Source organism: Triticum dicoccoides, chromosome 6A (assembly GCF_002162155.2).
Source record: "Triticum dicoccoides isolate Atlit2015 ecotype Zavitan chromosome 6A, WEW_v2.0, whole genome shotgun sequence".
Taxonomy (NCBI): domain Eukaryota; kingdom Viridiplantae; phylum Streptophyta; class Magnoliopsida; order Poales; family Poaceae; genus Triticum; species Triticum dicoccoides.
This window is the reverse complement of record NC_041390.1, coordinates 629,338,548-629,355,453: the sequence shown is the minus strand read 5'-3', so window position 1 is coordinate 629,355,453 and position 16,906 is coordinate 629,338,548. Positions and strand designations below refer to the sequence as shown.

Genomic DNA, 16,906 nt, shown 5'->3' with positions numbered 1-16,906 from the left:
ACGACCCGGACCAACCTTACGCGTACGCTTACGCGAGACCGGTTCCCTCGACGTGCTTTGCACAGAGATGGCTTGCGGGCGACTGCCTCTCCAACTTTAGTTGAACCAAGTATGGCTACGCCCGGTCCTTGCGAAGGTTAAAACGGAGTCTATTTGACAAACTATCGTTGTGGTTTTGATGCGTAGGTGAGATTGGTTCTTACTTAAGCCCGTAGCAGCCACGTAAAACATGCAACAACAAAGTAGAGGACGTCTAACTTGTTTTTGCAGGGCATGTTGTGATGTGATATGGTCAAGGCATGATGCTGAATTTTATTGTATGAGATGATCATGTTTTGTAACCAAGTTATCGGCAACTGGCAGGAGCCATATGGTTGTCGATTTATTGTATGCAATGCAATCGCGATGTAATGCTTTACTTTATTACTAAACGGTAGTGATAGTCGTGGAAGCATAAGATTGGCGAGACGACAATGATGCTACGATGGAGATCAAGGTGTCGCGCCGGTGAAGATGGTGATCATGACGGTGCTTCGGAGATGGAGATCACAAGCACAAGATAATGATGGCCATATCATATCACTTATATTGATTGCATGTGATGTTTATCTTTTTATGCATCTTATCTTGCTTTGATTGACGGTAGCATTATAAGATGATCTCTCACTAAATTATCAAGAAGTGTTCTCCCTGAGTATGCACCGTTGCAAAAGTTCTTCGTGCTGAGACACCACGTGATGATCGGGTGTGATAGGCTCTACGTTCAAATACAACGGGTGCAAAACAGTTGCGCACGCAGAATACTCAGGTTAAACTTGACGAGCCTAGCATATGCAGATATGGCCTCGGAACACGGAGACCGAAAGGTCGAGCGTGAATCATATAGTAGATATGATCAACATAATGATGTTCACCGATGAAACTACTCCATCTCACGTGATGATCGGTTATGGTTTAGTTGATTTGGATCACGTGATCACTTAGAGGATTAGAGGGATGTCTATCTAAGTGGGAGTTCTTAAGTAATATGATTAAATTGAACTTAAATTTATCATGAACTTAGTCCTGGTAGTATTTTGCAAATCATGTTGTAGATCAATAGCTCGCGTTGTTGCTTCCCTGTGTTTATTTTGATATGTTCCTAGAGAAAATTGTGTTGAAAAATGATAGTAGCAATGTTGCGGATTTGATCCGTGATCTGAGGTTAAATCCTCATTGCTACACAGAAGAATTATGTCCTTAATGCACCGCTAGGTGACAGACCTATTGCAGGAGCAGATGCAGAAGTTATGAACGTCTGGATAGCTTAATATGATGACTACTTGATAGTTTAGTGCACCATGCTTAAACGGCTTAGAATCGGGACTTCAAAGACGTTTTGAACGTCATGGACCATATGAGATGTTCCAGGAATTGAAGTTAATATTTCAAGCAAATACCCGAGTTGAGAGATATGAAGTCTCCAACAAGTTCTATAGCTAAAAGATGGAGGAGAATCGCTGAACTAGTGAGCATGTGCTCAGATTGTCTGGGTACTTCAATCGCTTGAATCAAGTGGGAGTTAATCTTCCAGATAAGATAGTGATTGACAGAATTCTCTAGTCACCATCACCAAGTTAGTAGAACTTCGTGATGAACTATAGTATGCAAGGGATGACGAAAATGATTCCCGAGCTCTTCGTGATGTTGAAATTAACGAAGGTAGAAATCAAGAAAGAGCATCAAGTGTTGATGGTTGACAAGATCACTAGTTTCAAGAAAAGGGCAAAGGGAAAGGAAGGGAACTTCAAGTGGAAAGACAAGCAAGTTGTCACTCCCACGAAGAAGCCCAAAGCTGAACCAAAGCCTGAAACTGAGTGCTTACACTGCAAAGGAAATGGTCACTGGAAGCGGAACTACCCTAAATATTTGGTGGATAAGAAGGATGGCAAAGTGAAAAAAGGGTATATTTGATATACAGGTGTTTGATGTGTGCTTTACTAGTGTTTATAGCAACCCCTCGGTATTTGGTACTGGTTCAGTTGCTAAGAGTAGTAACTCGAAACGGGAGTTGCAGAATAAACAGAAACTAGTTAAGGGTGAAGTGATGATGTATGTTGAAAGTAGTTTCAAGATTGATATGATCATCATCGCACACTCCCTATTCTTTCGGGATTAGTGTTGAACCTAAATAAATGTTATTTGGTGTTTGCGTTGAGCATGAATATGATTTGATCATGTTTATTGCAATACGGTTATTCATTTAAGTAAGAGAATAAACTGTTGTTCTATTTACATGAATAAAACCTTATATGGTTACACACCCAATGAAAATGGTTCATTGGATCTCGATCGTAGTGATACACATATTCATAATATTGATGCCAAAAGATGCAAAGTTAATGATAGTGCAACTTATTTGTGGCACTGCCGTTTGGGTCATATCGGTGTAAAGCGCATGAAGAAACTCCATAAAGATGGATTTTCGGAATCACTTGGTTATGAATCATTTGATGCTTGCGAACCGTGCCTTTTGGGCAAGATGACTAAAACTCCGTTCTTCGGAACAATGGAACGAGTTACTGACTTGTTGGAAATAATACATACCGATGTATGCGATCCAATGAGTGCTGATGCTCGTGGCAAGCATCGTTGTTTTCTGACCTTCACAAGATGATTTGAGCAGATATGGGTATATCTACTTGATGAAACATAAGTCTGAAATAGTTGAAAGGTTCAAAGAATTTCAGAGTGAAGTGGAAAAATCATCGTAACAAGAAAATAAAGTTTCTGCGGTCTGATCACGGAGACAAATATTTGAGTTACAAGTTTGGTCTTCAATTAAAACAATGTGGAATAGTTTCACAGCTCACGCCACCTGGAACACCACATCGTTATGGTGTGTCCGAACGTCGTAACCGCACTTTATTTGATATGGTGCGATCTATGATATCTCTTTACCACTATCGTTTTGGTTATGCATTAGAGACAACTGCATTCACGTTTTAAAATATGGCACCATCTAAATCCGTTGAGATGACACTGTATGAACTATGGTTTAGCAGTAAACCTAAGCTGTTGTTTCTTAAAGTTTGGGGCTGCGATGCTTATGTGAAAAAGTTTCATCCTGATAAGCTCAAACCCAAATCGGAGAAGTGCGTCTTCATAGAATACCCAAAGGAAATTGTTGGGTACACCTTCTATCACAGATCCGAAGGCAAAACATTCGTTGCTAATAATGGATCCTTTCTAGAGAAGGAGTTTCTCTCGAAAGAAGTGAGTGGGAGGAAAGTAGAACTTGACGAGGTAACTGTACCTGCTCCCTTACTGGAAAGTAGTTCATCACAGAAAACTGTTTCAGTGACATCTACACCAGTTAGTGAGGAAGCCAATGATAATGATCATGAAACTTCAGATCAAGATACTACTGAACTTCGTAGATCAACCAGAGTAAGATCCGCACCAGAGTGGTACGGTAATCCTGTTCTGGAGGTCATGCTACTAGATCATGATGAACCTACGAACTATGAAGAAGCGATGGTGAGCCCAGATTCCGCAAAGTGGCTAGAAGCCATGAAATCTAAGATGGGATCCATGTATGAGAACAAAGTATGGACTTTGGTTGACTTGCCCGATGATCGGCAAGCGATTGAGAATAAATGGATCTTGAAGAAGAAGACTGACGCTGATGGTAATGTTACTGTCTACAAAGCTCGACTTGTCGCAAAAGGTTTTCGGCAAGTTCAAGGAATTGACTACGATGAGACCTTCTCACCCGTAGCGATGCTTAAGTCCGTCCGAATCATGTTAGCAATTGCCGCATTTTATGATTATGAAATTTGGCAAATGGATGTCAAAACTGCATTCCTGAATGGATTCCTGGAAGAAGAGTTGTATATGATGCAACCAGAAGATTTTGTCGATCCAAAGGGAGCTAACAAAGTGTGCAAGCTCCAGCGATCCATTTATGGACTAGTGCAAGCCTCTCGGAGTTGGAATAAACGTTTTGATAGTGTGATCAAAGCATTTGGTTTTATACAGACTTTTGGAGAAGCCTGTATTTACAAGAAAGTGAGTGGGAGCTCTGTAGCATTTCTGATATTATATGTGGATGACATATTACTGATTGGAAATGATATAGAATTTCTGGATAGCATAAAGGGATACTTGAATAAAAGTTTTTCAAAGAAAGACCTTGGTGAAGCTGCTTACATATTGAGCATCAAGATCTATTGAGATAGATCAAGACGCTTGATAAGATTTTCAATGAGTACATACCTTGGCAAGATTTTGAAATAGTTCAAAATGGAACAGTCAAAGAAAGAGTTCGTGCCTGTGTTGCAAAAGTATGAAATTGAGTAAGACTCAAATCCCGACCACAGCAGAAAATAGAAAGAGAATGAAAAGTCATTCCCTATGCCTCAGTCATAGGTTCTATAAAGTATGCTATGCTATGTACCAGACCTATTGTATACCTTGCTCTGTATTTGGCAAGGGAGTACAATAGTGATCTAGGAGTAGATCACTGGACATTGGTCAAGAATATCCTTAGTAAGGACTAAGGAGATGTTTCTCGATTATGGAGGTGATAAAAGAGTTTGTTGTAAAAGTTACATCAGTGCAAACTTTTACACTGATCCAGATGACTCTAAGTCTCAATCTGGATACATATTGAAAGTGGGAGCAATTAGCTAGAGTAGCTCCGCACAGAGCATTGTAGACATAGGATATTTGCAAAATACATACGGCTCTGAATATGACAGACCCGTTGACTAAGCTTCTCTCACGAGCAAAACATGATCACACCTTAGTACTCTTTGGGTGTTAATCACATAGCGATGTGAACTATGGGTGTTAATCACATGGTGATATGAACTATTGCTGTTAAATCACATGGCGATGTGAACTAGATTATTGACTCTAGTGCAAGTGGGAGACTGAAGGAAATATGCCCTAGAGGCAATAATAAAGTTATTATTTATTTCCTTATATCATGATAAATGTTTATTATTCATGCTAGAATTGTATTAACCGGAAACATAATACATGTGTGAATACATAGACAAACAGAGTGTCACTAGTATGCCTCTACTTGACTAGCTCGTTAATCAAAGATGGTTATGTTTCCTAACCATGAACAATGAGTTGTTATTTTATTAACGAGGTCACATCATTAGTAGAATGATCTGATTGACATGACCCATTCCATTAGCTTAGCACCTGATCGTTTAGTATGTTGCTATTGCTTTCTTCATGACTTATACATGTTCCTATGACTATGAGATTATGCAACTCCCGTTTACCGGAGGAACACTTTGGGTACTACCAAACGTCACAACGTAAATGGGTGATTATAAAGGAGTACTACAGGTGTCTCCAATGGTCGATGTTGGGTTGGCGTATTTCGAGATTAGGATTTGTCACTCCGATTGTCGGAGAGGTATCTCTGGGCCCTCTCGGTAATACACATCACATAAGCCTTGCAAGCATTACAACTAATATGTTAGTTGTGAGATGATGTATTACAGAACGAGTAAAGAGACTTGCCGTTAACGAGATTGAACTAGGTATTGGATACCGACGATCGAATCTCGGGCAAGTAACATACCGATGACAAAGGGAACAACGTATGTTGTTATGCGGTCTGACCGATAAAGATCTTCGTAGAATATGTAGGAGCCAATATGGGCATCCAGGTCCCGCTATTGGTTATTGACCAGAGACATGTCTCGGTCATGTCTACATTGTTCTCGAACCCGTAGTGTCCGCACGCTTAAGGTTACGATGACAGTTATATTATGAGTTTATGCATTTTGATGTACCGAAGGTTGTTCGGAGTCCCGGATGTGATCACGGACATGACGAGGAGTCTCGAAATGGTCGAGACGTAAAGATTGATATATTGGAAGCCTATGTTTGGACATCGGAAGTGTTCCGGGTGAAATCGGGATTTTACCGGGTTACCGGGAGGTTACCGGAACCCCCCGGGAGCCATATGGGCCATCATGGGCCTTAGTGGAAAGGAGAAAGGGGCAGCCCAAGGTGGCTGCGCCTCTTTCCCCTCCCCTAGTCCTATTAGGACTAGGAGAAGGTGGCCGGCCCCCCTCTCTCCCTTCCCCTCCGAGGAATCCTAGTTGGACTAGGATTGGGGGGAGGAATCCTACTCCCAGAGGGAGTAGGACTCTCCTGCGCCTCCCTCTTTGGACGGCCAGCCTCCCCTCCTCTCCTCCTTTATATACGGAGGCAGGGGCACCTCTAAACACACAAGTTGACACAAGTTGATCCACGTGATCGATTCCTTAGCCGTGTGCGGTGCCCCCTGCCACCATATTCCTCGATAATACTGTAGCGGAGTTTAGGCGAAGCCCTGCTGCTGTAGTTCATCAAGATCGTCACCACGCCGTCGTGCTGACGAAACTCTTCCCCGACACTTTGCTGGATCGGAGTCCGGGGATCGTCATCGAGCTGAACGTGTGCTCGAACTCGGAGGTGCCGTAGTTTCGGTGCTTGATCGGTTGGATCGTGAAGACGTACGACTACTTCCTCTACGTCGTGTCATTGCTTCCGCAGTCGGTCTGCGTTGGGTACGTAGACAACACTCTCCTCTTGTTGCTATGCATCACATGATCCTGTGTGCGCGTAGGAAATTTTTTGAAATTACTACGAAACCCAACAGGAGCGCCGCCGGCATCGTGGCTGCCGCAGCCCGCCAAAGGTTTCCCCCATCTGTAGCCCACTCCGACCAACCACCAACCAGCCACACGAGGTCGCCGGCAACCGGGTCGGCGTGGGCAGCCAGAGAACATGGAGGTCCCCGTCTTCGAATCCAGATCTGTGCTCACCGCCGACTCGCCGCCCCGCATGGCCAAGTCCAGCGACCGGAAGCAGCACCACCACCTCCCCTCGTCGTCAGGGACGGGCGCCCTCACCGGAGGAGGCCGCCGCCACCACACCAGTGCCACCCAAACTGGAGGACCCGCCGCCACGCCACCTACCCCACCAGCCACCGGCCGCGGCAGGGCAGGTCACCCGTGGTCCAAGCCGCACGCAGTCCCCGCCACCCGCCGGGCCGCCGGCGCCAGATCTGGCCGGATCCGACGGGTGCGGCACCACCAGAGACCGCAGCCGGCGCGCCGCAAGAGGAAGCTCCGCGCGCCGCCGCCCAGAGCACGCGCCGCCGCCCAGAGCACCCGTCGTCGCACCGCTGCGCCCCACGCCAACGCAGCGCCTCCGCACGCCCGGGCTGTCCCGCGCCAACCGAGGGAGGGCGAGGGGAGGGGAAACGAGGCCCCGCCGCCGCCGAAGCCAGCCGGGCTTCGCCCGCTGGCCCTTGCCGGCGGCGGCGAGGGGAGGAGGAGGGAGGGAGTGCGCGGAGAGCCGGCAGCTAGGGTTTCCCCCGCGTCGCCCGCGGGAGCGGCGGCAGGGGAGGGGGGAGGGCCGCAATTCTCAGTTGTCCACCTTGTGCGCACCTGACTGCTTCTATTCCTCTACCACAGAGATATTACAGGGAGGTTTAAGAGGATAGAGAGAGATAGAGATAAACTCTAACCAAACTACCCTATAGAAGCCTTGGCGCACAAGGCCACACTTGGCGTGCATAGCCAGGCATCGATCATGTTTAACAAAGAAATCACATGCATGGTAGATTCATAGTACAACACAGATCCACATGAACTGAAATTGGGCTGGGGCGGACATTAGTTGACAGTATGAATGATGCACCCAGCACAGAACATTGGTAAAGATAAACCAGAGGAAGAGCATTGCTAGCCGGATTTTCTTTTTAAAATTAAGTAATTTTATCCAAAACAGCCTCCCAGTTACTTTTATTTTTTCCAAAAGAAACACAACAATGTTTATATGGATCTTGGCCTTCAGAAATCACAGCATACTCATATAGCAGGTACAACCAGTACCAACCAAAAGTAACACAAAGGGAGGATAATGAAACAAAACTACAATGATAGTACACCAGGATGCATAGTTAGACATGTCTCGGTGAAGTCGATGGATCATTCGGCGACAGACAGGAGACAGTTGAACTGGGGTAAGACGAGTTGGAGGTACTCGGCTTGATCACAGGTGGACGAGGTCACTGGAGAGGGCAGGTCTCGAGCTCCCTGTTTGAATGAAGCATTTAAAACAGTAAAAATCTTTGAAATAAATAGTACAGTACAAGAGATTATCTTTGAGAGTGCACTGGTGGAATCTTTACCTTCCCATTTTCATTGTAGCTGAGAAGCTGGATCAAAATTCTGTGAATTGTTTCCAGCGGATATGCTCAATCTTTGGCCAGCTTTCTCCATCAGGTGCTCGGCAGCTCTTCTTGAGGAGTTCGGAATTCCATACGACTATCCTCTGGAGGGAGGATGGCAGATCTGGTAACGATGATATATTGGGGCACATATGGATTTCAAGTGTCATCAGGCTGGAGAAGCACTTGAGATTTCCTGGCAGGGAACGCATTTCACAATCGCGTAATCTCAGGCACTTGACGGAAGTGAAACTTGCAGATTCCTCAAATGAAACGGATGGATCCCTGCATCCTTCAAGAGAAAGTAATGATGGAACTGTAAAGCCTTCAGCCGAGAGCATGTGGTTGAGCATCGCAGGGCTGCTAACATAGAGTGATTTCTGTGCCCGAAACTGTGCGATGCACTCCGCAGTTAGCTTCGGAACATTTGTCAAATGCACATGATGAACTTGCAGGGAAGACAATCCTTCAAGAAAGCACAGATCCGGGAAACCTCCTAGAGATAATGATTCAAGAGAGGTCAGATGGCCAATCGACAAGGATGCAGCGCTTCTGCACCCAAACATGGAAAGGCCTACCAGCTGCGGCAAGTCACCACTGAAGAAATTGGCTGCGACAACGCAATGGGATATAACGAGCTCCTTCAGAGATAATGGCAATAAATCTGCTCCACGTGCCAAGTCTAACGAAGGGCAGGTAATCAACCTAACCTCCAAAAGAGAGGTAGCAGCTCTTAAGCCTCCCAGTGACCTCAAACACCAGCAAGATTTGATGAACATGTAGTCAAGCTTTGTCAAATGTTGGAGTACCTCTTGCGACGGAAGTGTAGTTAAAGTCATGATCTCCTCTAAGGCCAAACTTGTCAGTGAAGCGAGACCATCAAGGCAAACAGCTAATGCCCCATCAGTAATGCTGCACGAAGAAAGGTGAAGTCGACAAAGCCCCGACGGTGGAACCAATGACATCCCGATGCTTCTTCCGTAAATGAATCCAATCCTCTGCTCGTGGCAACATATCCACGCCTTGATGATATCCTCTTTCAGTATTACCTCGTTGTTTTCTCTTTCTACAGCACTTGCAATGGTTTGAAGATGTGACTTGTCAGCATCCATCAACTGCTTCAGAGATGAATGTTCTGATGATAATACTTTCCTAATTTCTGATCCGGAATCCACCTCCCATATGAAGGCAAGTTGTGATGCCAAGGTGTCTGTCCTCATGATGTTCACTCTCTCATCATGCTGTTCTAGCTCACCATCAGTAATAAACGTAAGCAATGGACAACTGCCAATCATTAAGTGAGTAAGTGCTGCTGGAAGACAAGATAATGTTTTCAGAGTTGACACATTCTGGAGCTGCAGTTTAGTGCAATGCCTGAAGAGATCGGTATTGAGTGGTAGGCCTTCTAACGCACTGCAGTTCACAAGCTTAAAAGATTGCAAATTTTCAAAATACGAACCCTTAAGTAGCCAACTTGGATACGTGGCACAGTTGTAACCCTCAATTTCGAGGCACTGAAGTTGAGGCGGCGGCATCAAACCTTCTATAATCTCCAACTGTAAACTGTCCTCTACACTTGCGTCATTATTGGAACTCCACACGAGACACAGGGTTCCAAGGTGACTTTTCTGATACAGCATAGAGTCTATGGCCTCATTCTTTCCACTGACATTCTCCAGATTTCTGACACTTAAACTGCCACCAAGCTCTTTCATGTCACTGAGCTGTTGCAACTCAGACCCCTTCTGTTTTTGCACACAAAATTCTTTGAGATGTTGGAGCAAAGTTAGCTTGCCTACATAACTGATTTGAGGCAGAGCTACTTCATACATCCTGTATGTCACATCGCGGTACCCTTCAAGATACCGTAGCTTGCTTAAATTGCAGAGTTTGTCAGGCAAGCTCTTAACTTTATCGTTTAACTGAAGTACCTGTAGGTGATAAAGAGCACATAATGATCCAGGCAACTCGGCAATAGAAGTTTTCACGAGGTTCAAATACCGAAGGTGCTTCAGCACACCTACAGATTCAGGTAGCTTGCTGCTATTGTAAAAGCACAAATGGAGCACACGTAACTTCTTCAAATATTGCAGAACCTGATCGAAAATACCACTTATGTCATCTGTAAGTGGTTCGATGCAGATAACAGTGCGTAAATTACGTAGCTTGCAGATATTGTTCTTATGTCGTTTCATACTCTCAACACAGACAGATAGATGTCGGACGGTGCATGGTATTTCTGTCACCTTATCATCCTCTAATCTGAAGCAGTGTTGCTCAGAGAGCGACTCTGCCAAATCATGAAGAAGATCATGCATGATGTAGTATGTGCCCTGAAATCTACTAGAAACTGGTTGCAAGAAAGATGCAGAAACCATCTCATTGAGGTAATCCCTCCCAATATCTAGCATTCTCCTATTCTGGTTGCATGAATCAACAAGTCCCTCCACTACAAGCAGGTGAACCAACTCATCACTGTCATATTTGTGCCCTTTTGGAAACAAGCTGCAATATGCAAAACACCTCTGAAGACGTGGATCTAACTTCTGATAACTCCACAACAGGGCTGTCCTGGGCTCACTTAAGTTTTCAATCTTTAAAGTTAGAGCATTTTTCCAGGCAGAGATATCCATTCTCCCTTTCAACTGCGAACCCACCACTTTTGCAGCCAAGGGAGACTGTCCAAGCCTTTTAGCTATCTTCTCTGCAATCTCTTCTAGCCTTTCAAGCAATGAAAGGTTTATGATTTCTGCCCCAGCGAAGGCATAGTATTTGAAGAGTGCAAGGAACTGAGTATCTTCCATGGTATCCAACCGGAGCACCTTTTTGCAGCGAAGAGCACAGGGAAATGTATCCCGTCGAGAAGTTACCAAAACTTTGCTTCCCTTGAGCTGTGAAACCAGAGGTGCTAACAGCTGGTCCCATTCCATCTGACTGCTCGAATCATCAAACCAAACATCATCCAACACAAGCAAGACTTTCTCTGATATCTGCAGCATGTCCCTTAGTTGGCACTGGAGAGTATCCAGATTATCAACACGCGGGCACTCCCTCTTGGCCGCGGACTCGATGATCTCCCGTGTATGACGATGGACATCAAGTCTGCGTGAGATGCACACCCACATCCGGACATCAAAATGTTCTTGTACCCTCTTGTCATTGTAAACATGCTGTGCCAAGGTGGATTTTCCCATGCCTCCTGCCCCAACAATAGCCAGACCTGAATATATAGCATCGGTGGCAGCACCAACAGGCTCGGTAAGAAAGTTTATTATACGATCGCGATCCTTGTCACGACCTATTACTTTCAGAGGTGGTAATGATGTGGCTTGAGGAATAGCAGGGCCCTCTGCACTATTATTACCAGCTGGTAAGCAAAGAAGTTCACGGAGCTCCTTGCCTTTCGCAAGAATGGCCTTTAGTTCCTTGAGCTGGTGAAGTACCTTCCTGTTCTTGGTGCCCAGATTGGACAGCCAGTTACATGCAGGATGCATACAAGTGCTGGTGGAGGCACTCCCGTTCTTTGCTTGGTGCTTGAGGAGGTTGTACTCATGCTTGTCGAGCAGGTCTTCGGCTTTGCAGATGGCTTCTTTGAGCTCTTGGACCCATTTTTCCAACTTGATCCTCCTGTGGTTGCCCTTGCTAGCTGCTTCAATCATGAGCTCGAACTGCGGCATGATGGTGGTCTCCAGTTCATGGAGCTCACTCGCCATGTCAACCCCAAGGTAAGTTGAGGCATCCGCGATGAGTTTCTTCAGGATCGGCGACACTACCAATTGTAAACCAACCAGCGCCACCCGCTCCATGGAATAGCAAAAAAAAATCAGTGTTCTGCTTGTTCCCTTTGACTTACGAGAGGTAAATGAATCACAAACAGGAGCAAAAAATAATTCCCCCTATTTTTGTGGATGAAGAACCTGTAGGAGTGGGAAACAAACAGCTAGATAAATCAGTGAATTCCTGAAGAAAAAAAGAAACACGAACATCAGTATTTCTGGAAGCCGGAAATCTTAGAAAGTTAGAACAGCTAAGGAATGGTCTGAAGCTTACATGGACGAGATGATGAACCTCAGAATCAGAAGGACGAAGGCGGATGCAAGGTTGCAGGAACTAGAGTTGCATTGCGAGAGAACTCTCCAAGCAGCAGGTCAACAAGACAACAATAGAGGCAATGTACACCTCTCCGTCTCTGGTACCAGCTAGCTAGTTGCCTCTTCTTACACTTTTTCTATTACCATAAAAATATTCATGATGGGACCACACAATACTAATAAACCGGTGGCGTGATGTGCTCTTGCTTGTCGGCAGGGAATAATATTCACAGCCAAATTAGATACAAATACCATTCATAGCAGGGTTTTTTCTTTTTAGTATGTGGGTGTAGTTTTGACATAAATTTGTGTGGCTTGGTAGATTTAAACTATCTGTATATGTTTATGGAAATTTCATTACCTTTAGAGGAAATTTTTCCAGGGATCGATCACTCATATATGATTATACGTACTGAGATTACATGATATATAGAAGCAAGAAAGAGTTCGAAGATCTCGAAGATTTTCTCGTTTCTTTTAGACTTTATTTTGTAATCGCTGTGGTCAGCTCATGTATACCATGTACTATTCACTACTATAAATGTATCATGATATTGATTGTCAAGAAAAAAAACTAGGTATAGTTAGTTCATGAATGCTGTAAGAAAGTTAAGCTGCGTGTTTTAGATCAGGTCATGAAAATGGCCTATTGTAAAAACACAAAGTTTCTTTGTAGCTCAGGAGGATAAACATAAATTAATTAGAAGTAATTAGATAAGTTGTGTGATTAGTGCAGCATCTGTCGGAATAGGTTAATAAGCACTAACTATCACAGCTTACTTAAATTAATTAGCACTAACTATCACAGCATCTGTCTTCTGGGTCAAGAGAGCAGCTTGCTTGGCGTGAGCAATGTAGGAGAGCGTGTTTGAACAGATCTAGCTAAATGAGCTATTGGCCAACTTGGTAGCAAGGCATAAACTAACAAATTTTGAATTTATAGACAAGATAACATATCTTGAGCCATGAATCTCCCGGACACAGTAGAAAGCACATATTGCCTCCAATTTGGTTCATCCGACAATACTCTATTCTCTCTATAAGTTTGGAATCATCCCGGGATGATATTCTCCAGGTTTCTGCCGATGAAAATGAAGAACTATCAGTGCCATTTGGCAGGTCGAGCAAGGTTGATGCGTCAGTACATGTTCTGAAGATGCATTGATTGAAGACGGCAGCGACGACCTATGAGAATGCGTCGGACCGGTTTGTGTCCCAGACTCGATATACGGCTTGGTCGGGGCCTCCGGGTTTAGATGTTAGGCTAGGTGAGAGGTCTGGGTATTTGGCTTACACTTTCTACACCCCCTTCATCAAATGAATAGAAGTGACGACAGTTGTTGACAAGATGGCGTCTTCAGACATATGGATTTATTACTCTATAAGGTCTTTGTGAATAATTAATAAAGTGGCTGCATGCATCTCCCAGATGCAGAAGCCGATGGTCATTCTTTTTTTCTTTCTAAAATTTAACCTTCATCTGATCTCAAAACTAAATCCTCACCCCCCAGGAATTTGCAGCTACAGCCTGCAGATCCACTTGCTACTCCTTGATTTGAGAAATGATTTCAAAGAGAAGAGCGAGCATGCAGACTAAGGAGATGGGGTTCGGGGGCTCGAGCAATTGCTCAGGGGGGCTGGTGGCAGTTGAGAGGAGAAAGAAGACCTGGAAGTGGCAGCAGTCTCGCTACATCACGCGCTCACGAGTCACGAGATGGTAGCGCTCGTCCCCTCTCGCTACATCCAACCTGGGCCACAAAAATGGGCCGTGTATCCTATAAAAAAATTCACGCTGATCAAAGACTACTTCCTTCAAAGATCACTTGCATCTCCTTATGTTGCGACAAGTGATGAACTGCATGCGCGTCAGTTATCGTAACCCGGAAGTTTTCTCTTTTTCATACATCTGATTATTCAAAATATTTTATTTCTTAAACCGTGCATCAAAATCTCGAACCGTTTTCATCATTGGATTGCTGGCGTCAAGATCTTCAAAACTAGATATCATGTTGATAAGTTTTGATGAACTTTTTTTCACGATAAAACCTGAAAAAATAAAAAGAAAAAACCGAACCAGGAGCATGTTTTTTTTTCGAAAGAGGCACGGCCGTGCCTTTCGCAGAAGCAAAACCGTGCATCTCGCGGAAGAAAAAACGTGTTTTTGTAACCTTCCCGAGAGGCATGGCCGTGCCTCTCTCAAGAATGCACAACCGTGTCTCTCGCGGAAAAAAGAAAACGTGCTATTTGCGGAAGGGAAAAAATAGAAAACCCATTTTTTTCGTTTTCGGGAGGCGCGGCCGTGCCTCTCATGAAAGCAAAACCGTGACTCTCATAGAAGAAAAAGACACGTGGCGCCGGCTAAAGCGCGCCAAGTGGCGTACTCTGAACCCACCCCTAAGGGCATCTCCAGCAACGCCCCAGGAAGGCCTCCCCAGGCGATTTTTTCGTGCCGGCGCCGAAAAAACGGCCCAGTCCCGTCCCCAGGAGCCCGATTTTCGCCGGCTTGGGCCGAAAACAGCGCCGGCGGACCCAGGCCGAACCCGGCACACTGGGGGGCCAACGGCGCCTCGTCTTCCCCCAACGGCCTCGGTTCCCGCGGGGAATCAATGGCAAGGCTGCCGCCGGTCAGCCTTGCCATTGATTCCTCACGGGCGGCGCGTTCACGGGACGGCGCGCCGACGCCTTCACTCCCTCGCACGCGTACACACGGGTGCGACCCAGCTATAAAAGCCGGCGGCCTCCACTCACCTGCACCCACACCAGCCTCGCCCCTAGCCGCCGTCCAGCCCTTCCTCTCCCTACCTCTCCCCGAGCGCCGCCGCCCAGCCCCTCCCTCTACCTCTCCCGAGCCCGCCCAGCCCCGCCTTCGCCACGGCAGAACGCTTCCCCGGAGATACGGCGGCGGCCAACGGCTTCGGCCGCCGTTCGCTCCGCGAACAGGAGTCCTGGCTCCTGTTCCAGGCGAACATCCCGGCGCCGCCGGACATGCGCGCCGGGCCGGCGGGGTGGAGACTCAGCGCCGGGGGAGTGCCCATTCCCCCGTTGCCCGACGTTGTGGCGAAGCCGAGGTACTTCGCTGAGGAGGTCGAGATCGTGCGCGCGTCCCTCACCGACGCCGAGCTCTCCCTCCCCCAGTACGCCGCCGACAACCACGCGGCCTGGGCGGCGTATTTCGAGCGCCGCCAACAGCAGCGCTTGGCGTCCACCAACGGCGCGCCGGTGGTCGACGGCCGGCAGAACAGCGAGGGACGCCACCTCGAGGGCGGCAACGACCTGCCGTTGGCGTACCCCCCGGCGAGGGTGGCCGCCCCGGCGCAGCACCGACGCGCCGGGCCATGGGCTCCAAGGAGGTTCGGCGCCTCCTCTTCTTCCTCCTCATCCCGTTCTTCTTCACACTCCTCCGGCTCTCCGGCGCTACTCGGCGTCAAGGCCGAGCCCGCGGCGGAGACGCCGCTGGGCCGACGCACTCGCAGCGCCGGCATCGTCATCAACGAGGGCGGCCGGCGCGCCCCCTCGTTGGCTCCTCCGCGCTTCGTCAAGCCAAAGACGGAGCCGGGGCTGGCGCCGGTGAAGGCCGAGTTCGACGACGACGACGACGCCGCCCTCGAATGGGCGCGCCAGGACTCCATTGCGATGGAGAAGGTGCGCCGCGAGAAGGAGAAGGAGCGCCAGCGCGCCGCCCTACGCCGCTTCGAGGAGCGCTGACGCGGCCGCGAGGAAGGCGGGGTCGTCGTCTTGTGCGACAGCGACGACGACGACTACGCGCCGCCGCCTGTTCGCCACGGCGACGCCGGGGAGGGGTCCAGCAGGGGCGCCCGCGTCAAGGAGGAGAAGGCCGCCGACGACGATGGCGGCGACGACTTCAGCCCCTTTCTTTTTTTAGATTAGGTTCATGTAATGTTTGGCCGAATTTCGCCGAAATTTGTAATGTTTGGCTAAAATTTAACTAGTTTTTATCATAACTTCGCCGAACGGTTCTGTTTTTTTTAAGATACGCGCCTGGGGACGGCCCTGGGGGCCGACGGCTGGGGACCGACTCGCCCCCAGTGCCATTTTTTTCGCCGGCTCACCCCCAGGCGACACTTTTAGACGCCCCCTGGGGGGCCAACGGCTGGAGATGCCCTAAGTGATCGTTGGGAGGCTCCCGAAGGAGCGCTCGCCAACTAGTTGCTACCATGGCCGAAATCCACAGCCCAGAATTATCCCCACAATGCTCCGCCAGTGCCCAAGTATTGTACAATCTAGTATTATGATATTTGTCTAGAAAAAACCTAGTATGAGGATATACTCGTTAATTAATTTATGAGTCATGTATTCTTTCTTGGTTATTTCATTTTGGTACTTCTTCTGCGTGGAGAAAAAGACACCATTTCCAGAACAAAAAAAAATGATGAACGAGGTACTACTATTTCCTTGAGCAATAGTCAGCCTTTCAACCGGGGAGAAATTATCTTTTCATCAGCAAGCTACACAACAGGGGATTCTCGTTGACGTTGGGAGATGATGCTAATGGCATTAAACATGGAAATCACTGCAGCATGGCCTTGAATCTTGCCCTGAAATAAGTAAATGACATATTTTT

At 46.9% G+C, this 16,906-nt stretch overlaps 1 protein-coding gene across 2 annotated transcripts; it reads right to left on the bottom strand.

Annotated features, from left to right (window-relative positions):
* Window positions 1-7,724: 7,724 nt before the first annotated feature.
* LOC119318695 (disease resistance protein RGA2-like) lies at window positions 7,725-12,395 on the bottom strand. Of its 2 annotated transcripts, none has more exons than XM_037593283.1 (3): window positions 12,284-12,395; window positions 8,195-12,193; window positions 7,725-8,099 (listed from the first exon to the last, which is right to left on the bottom strand). In XM_037593283.1, exon 2 carries the CDS (start codon window positions 12,037-12,039, stop codon window positions 8,227-8,229), a length of 3,813 nt encoding a protein of 1,270 aa, XP_037449180.1. In that variant the 5' UTR covers window positions 12,040-12,193; window positions 12,284-12,395; the 3' UTR covers window positions 7,725-8,099; window positions 8,195-8,226. The 2 variants fall into 2 exon arrangements, with proteins under 2 accessions (XP_037449180.1, XP_037449181.1); XM_037593284.1 differs by having other exon boundaries at window positions 8,195-12,150; window positions 12,284-12,394.
* Window positions 12,396-16,906: the final 4,511 nt, after the last annotated feature.

Coding starts and splice junctions, on each gene's coding strand:
- LOC119318695 (XM_037593283.1), bottom strand. CDS start 12,039: ATGGAGCGGGTGGCGCTGGTTGGTTTACAATTGGTAGTGTCGCCGATC.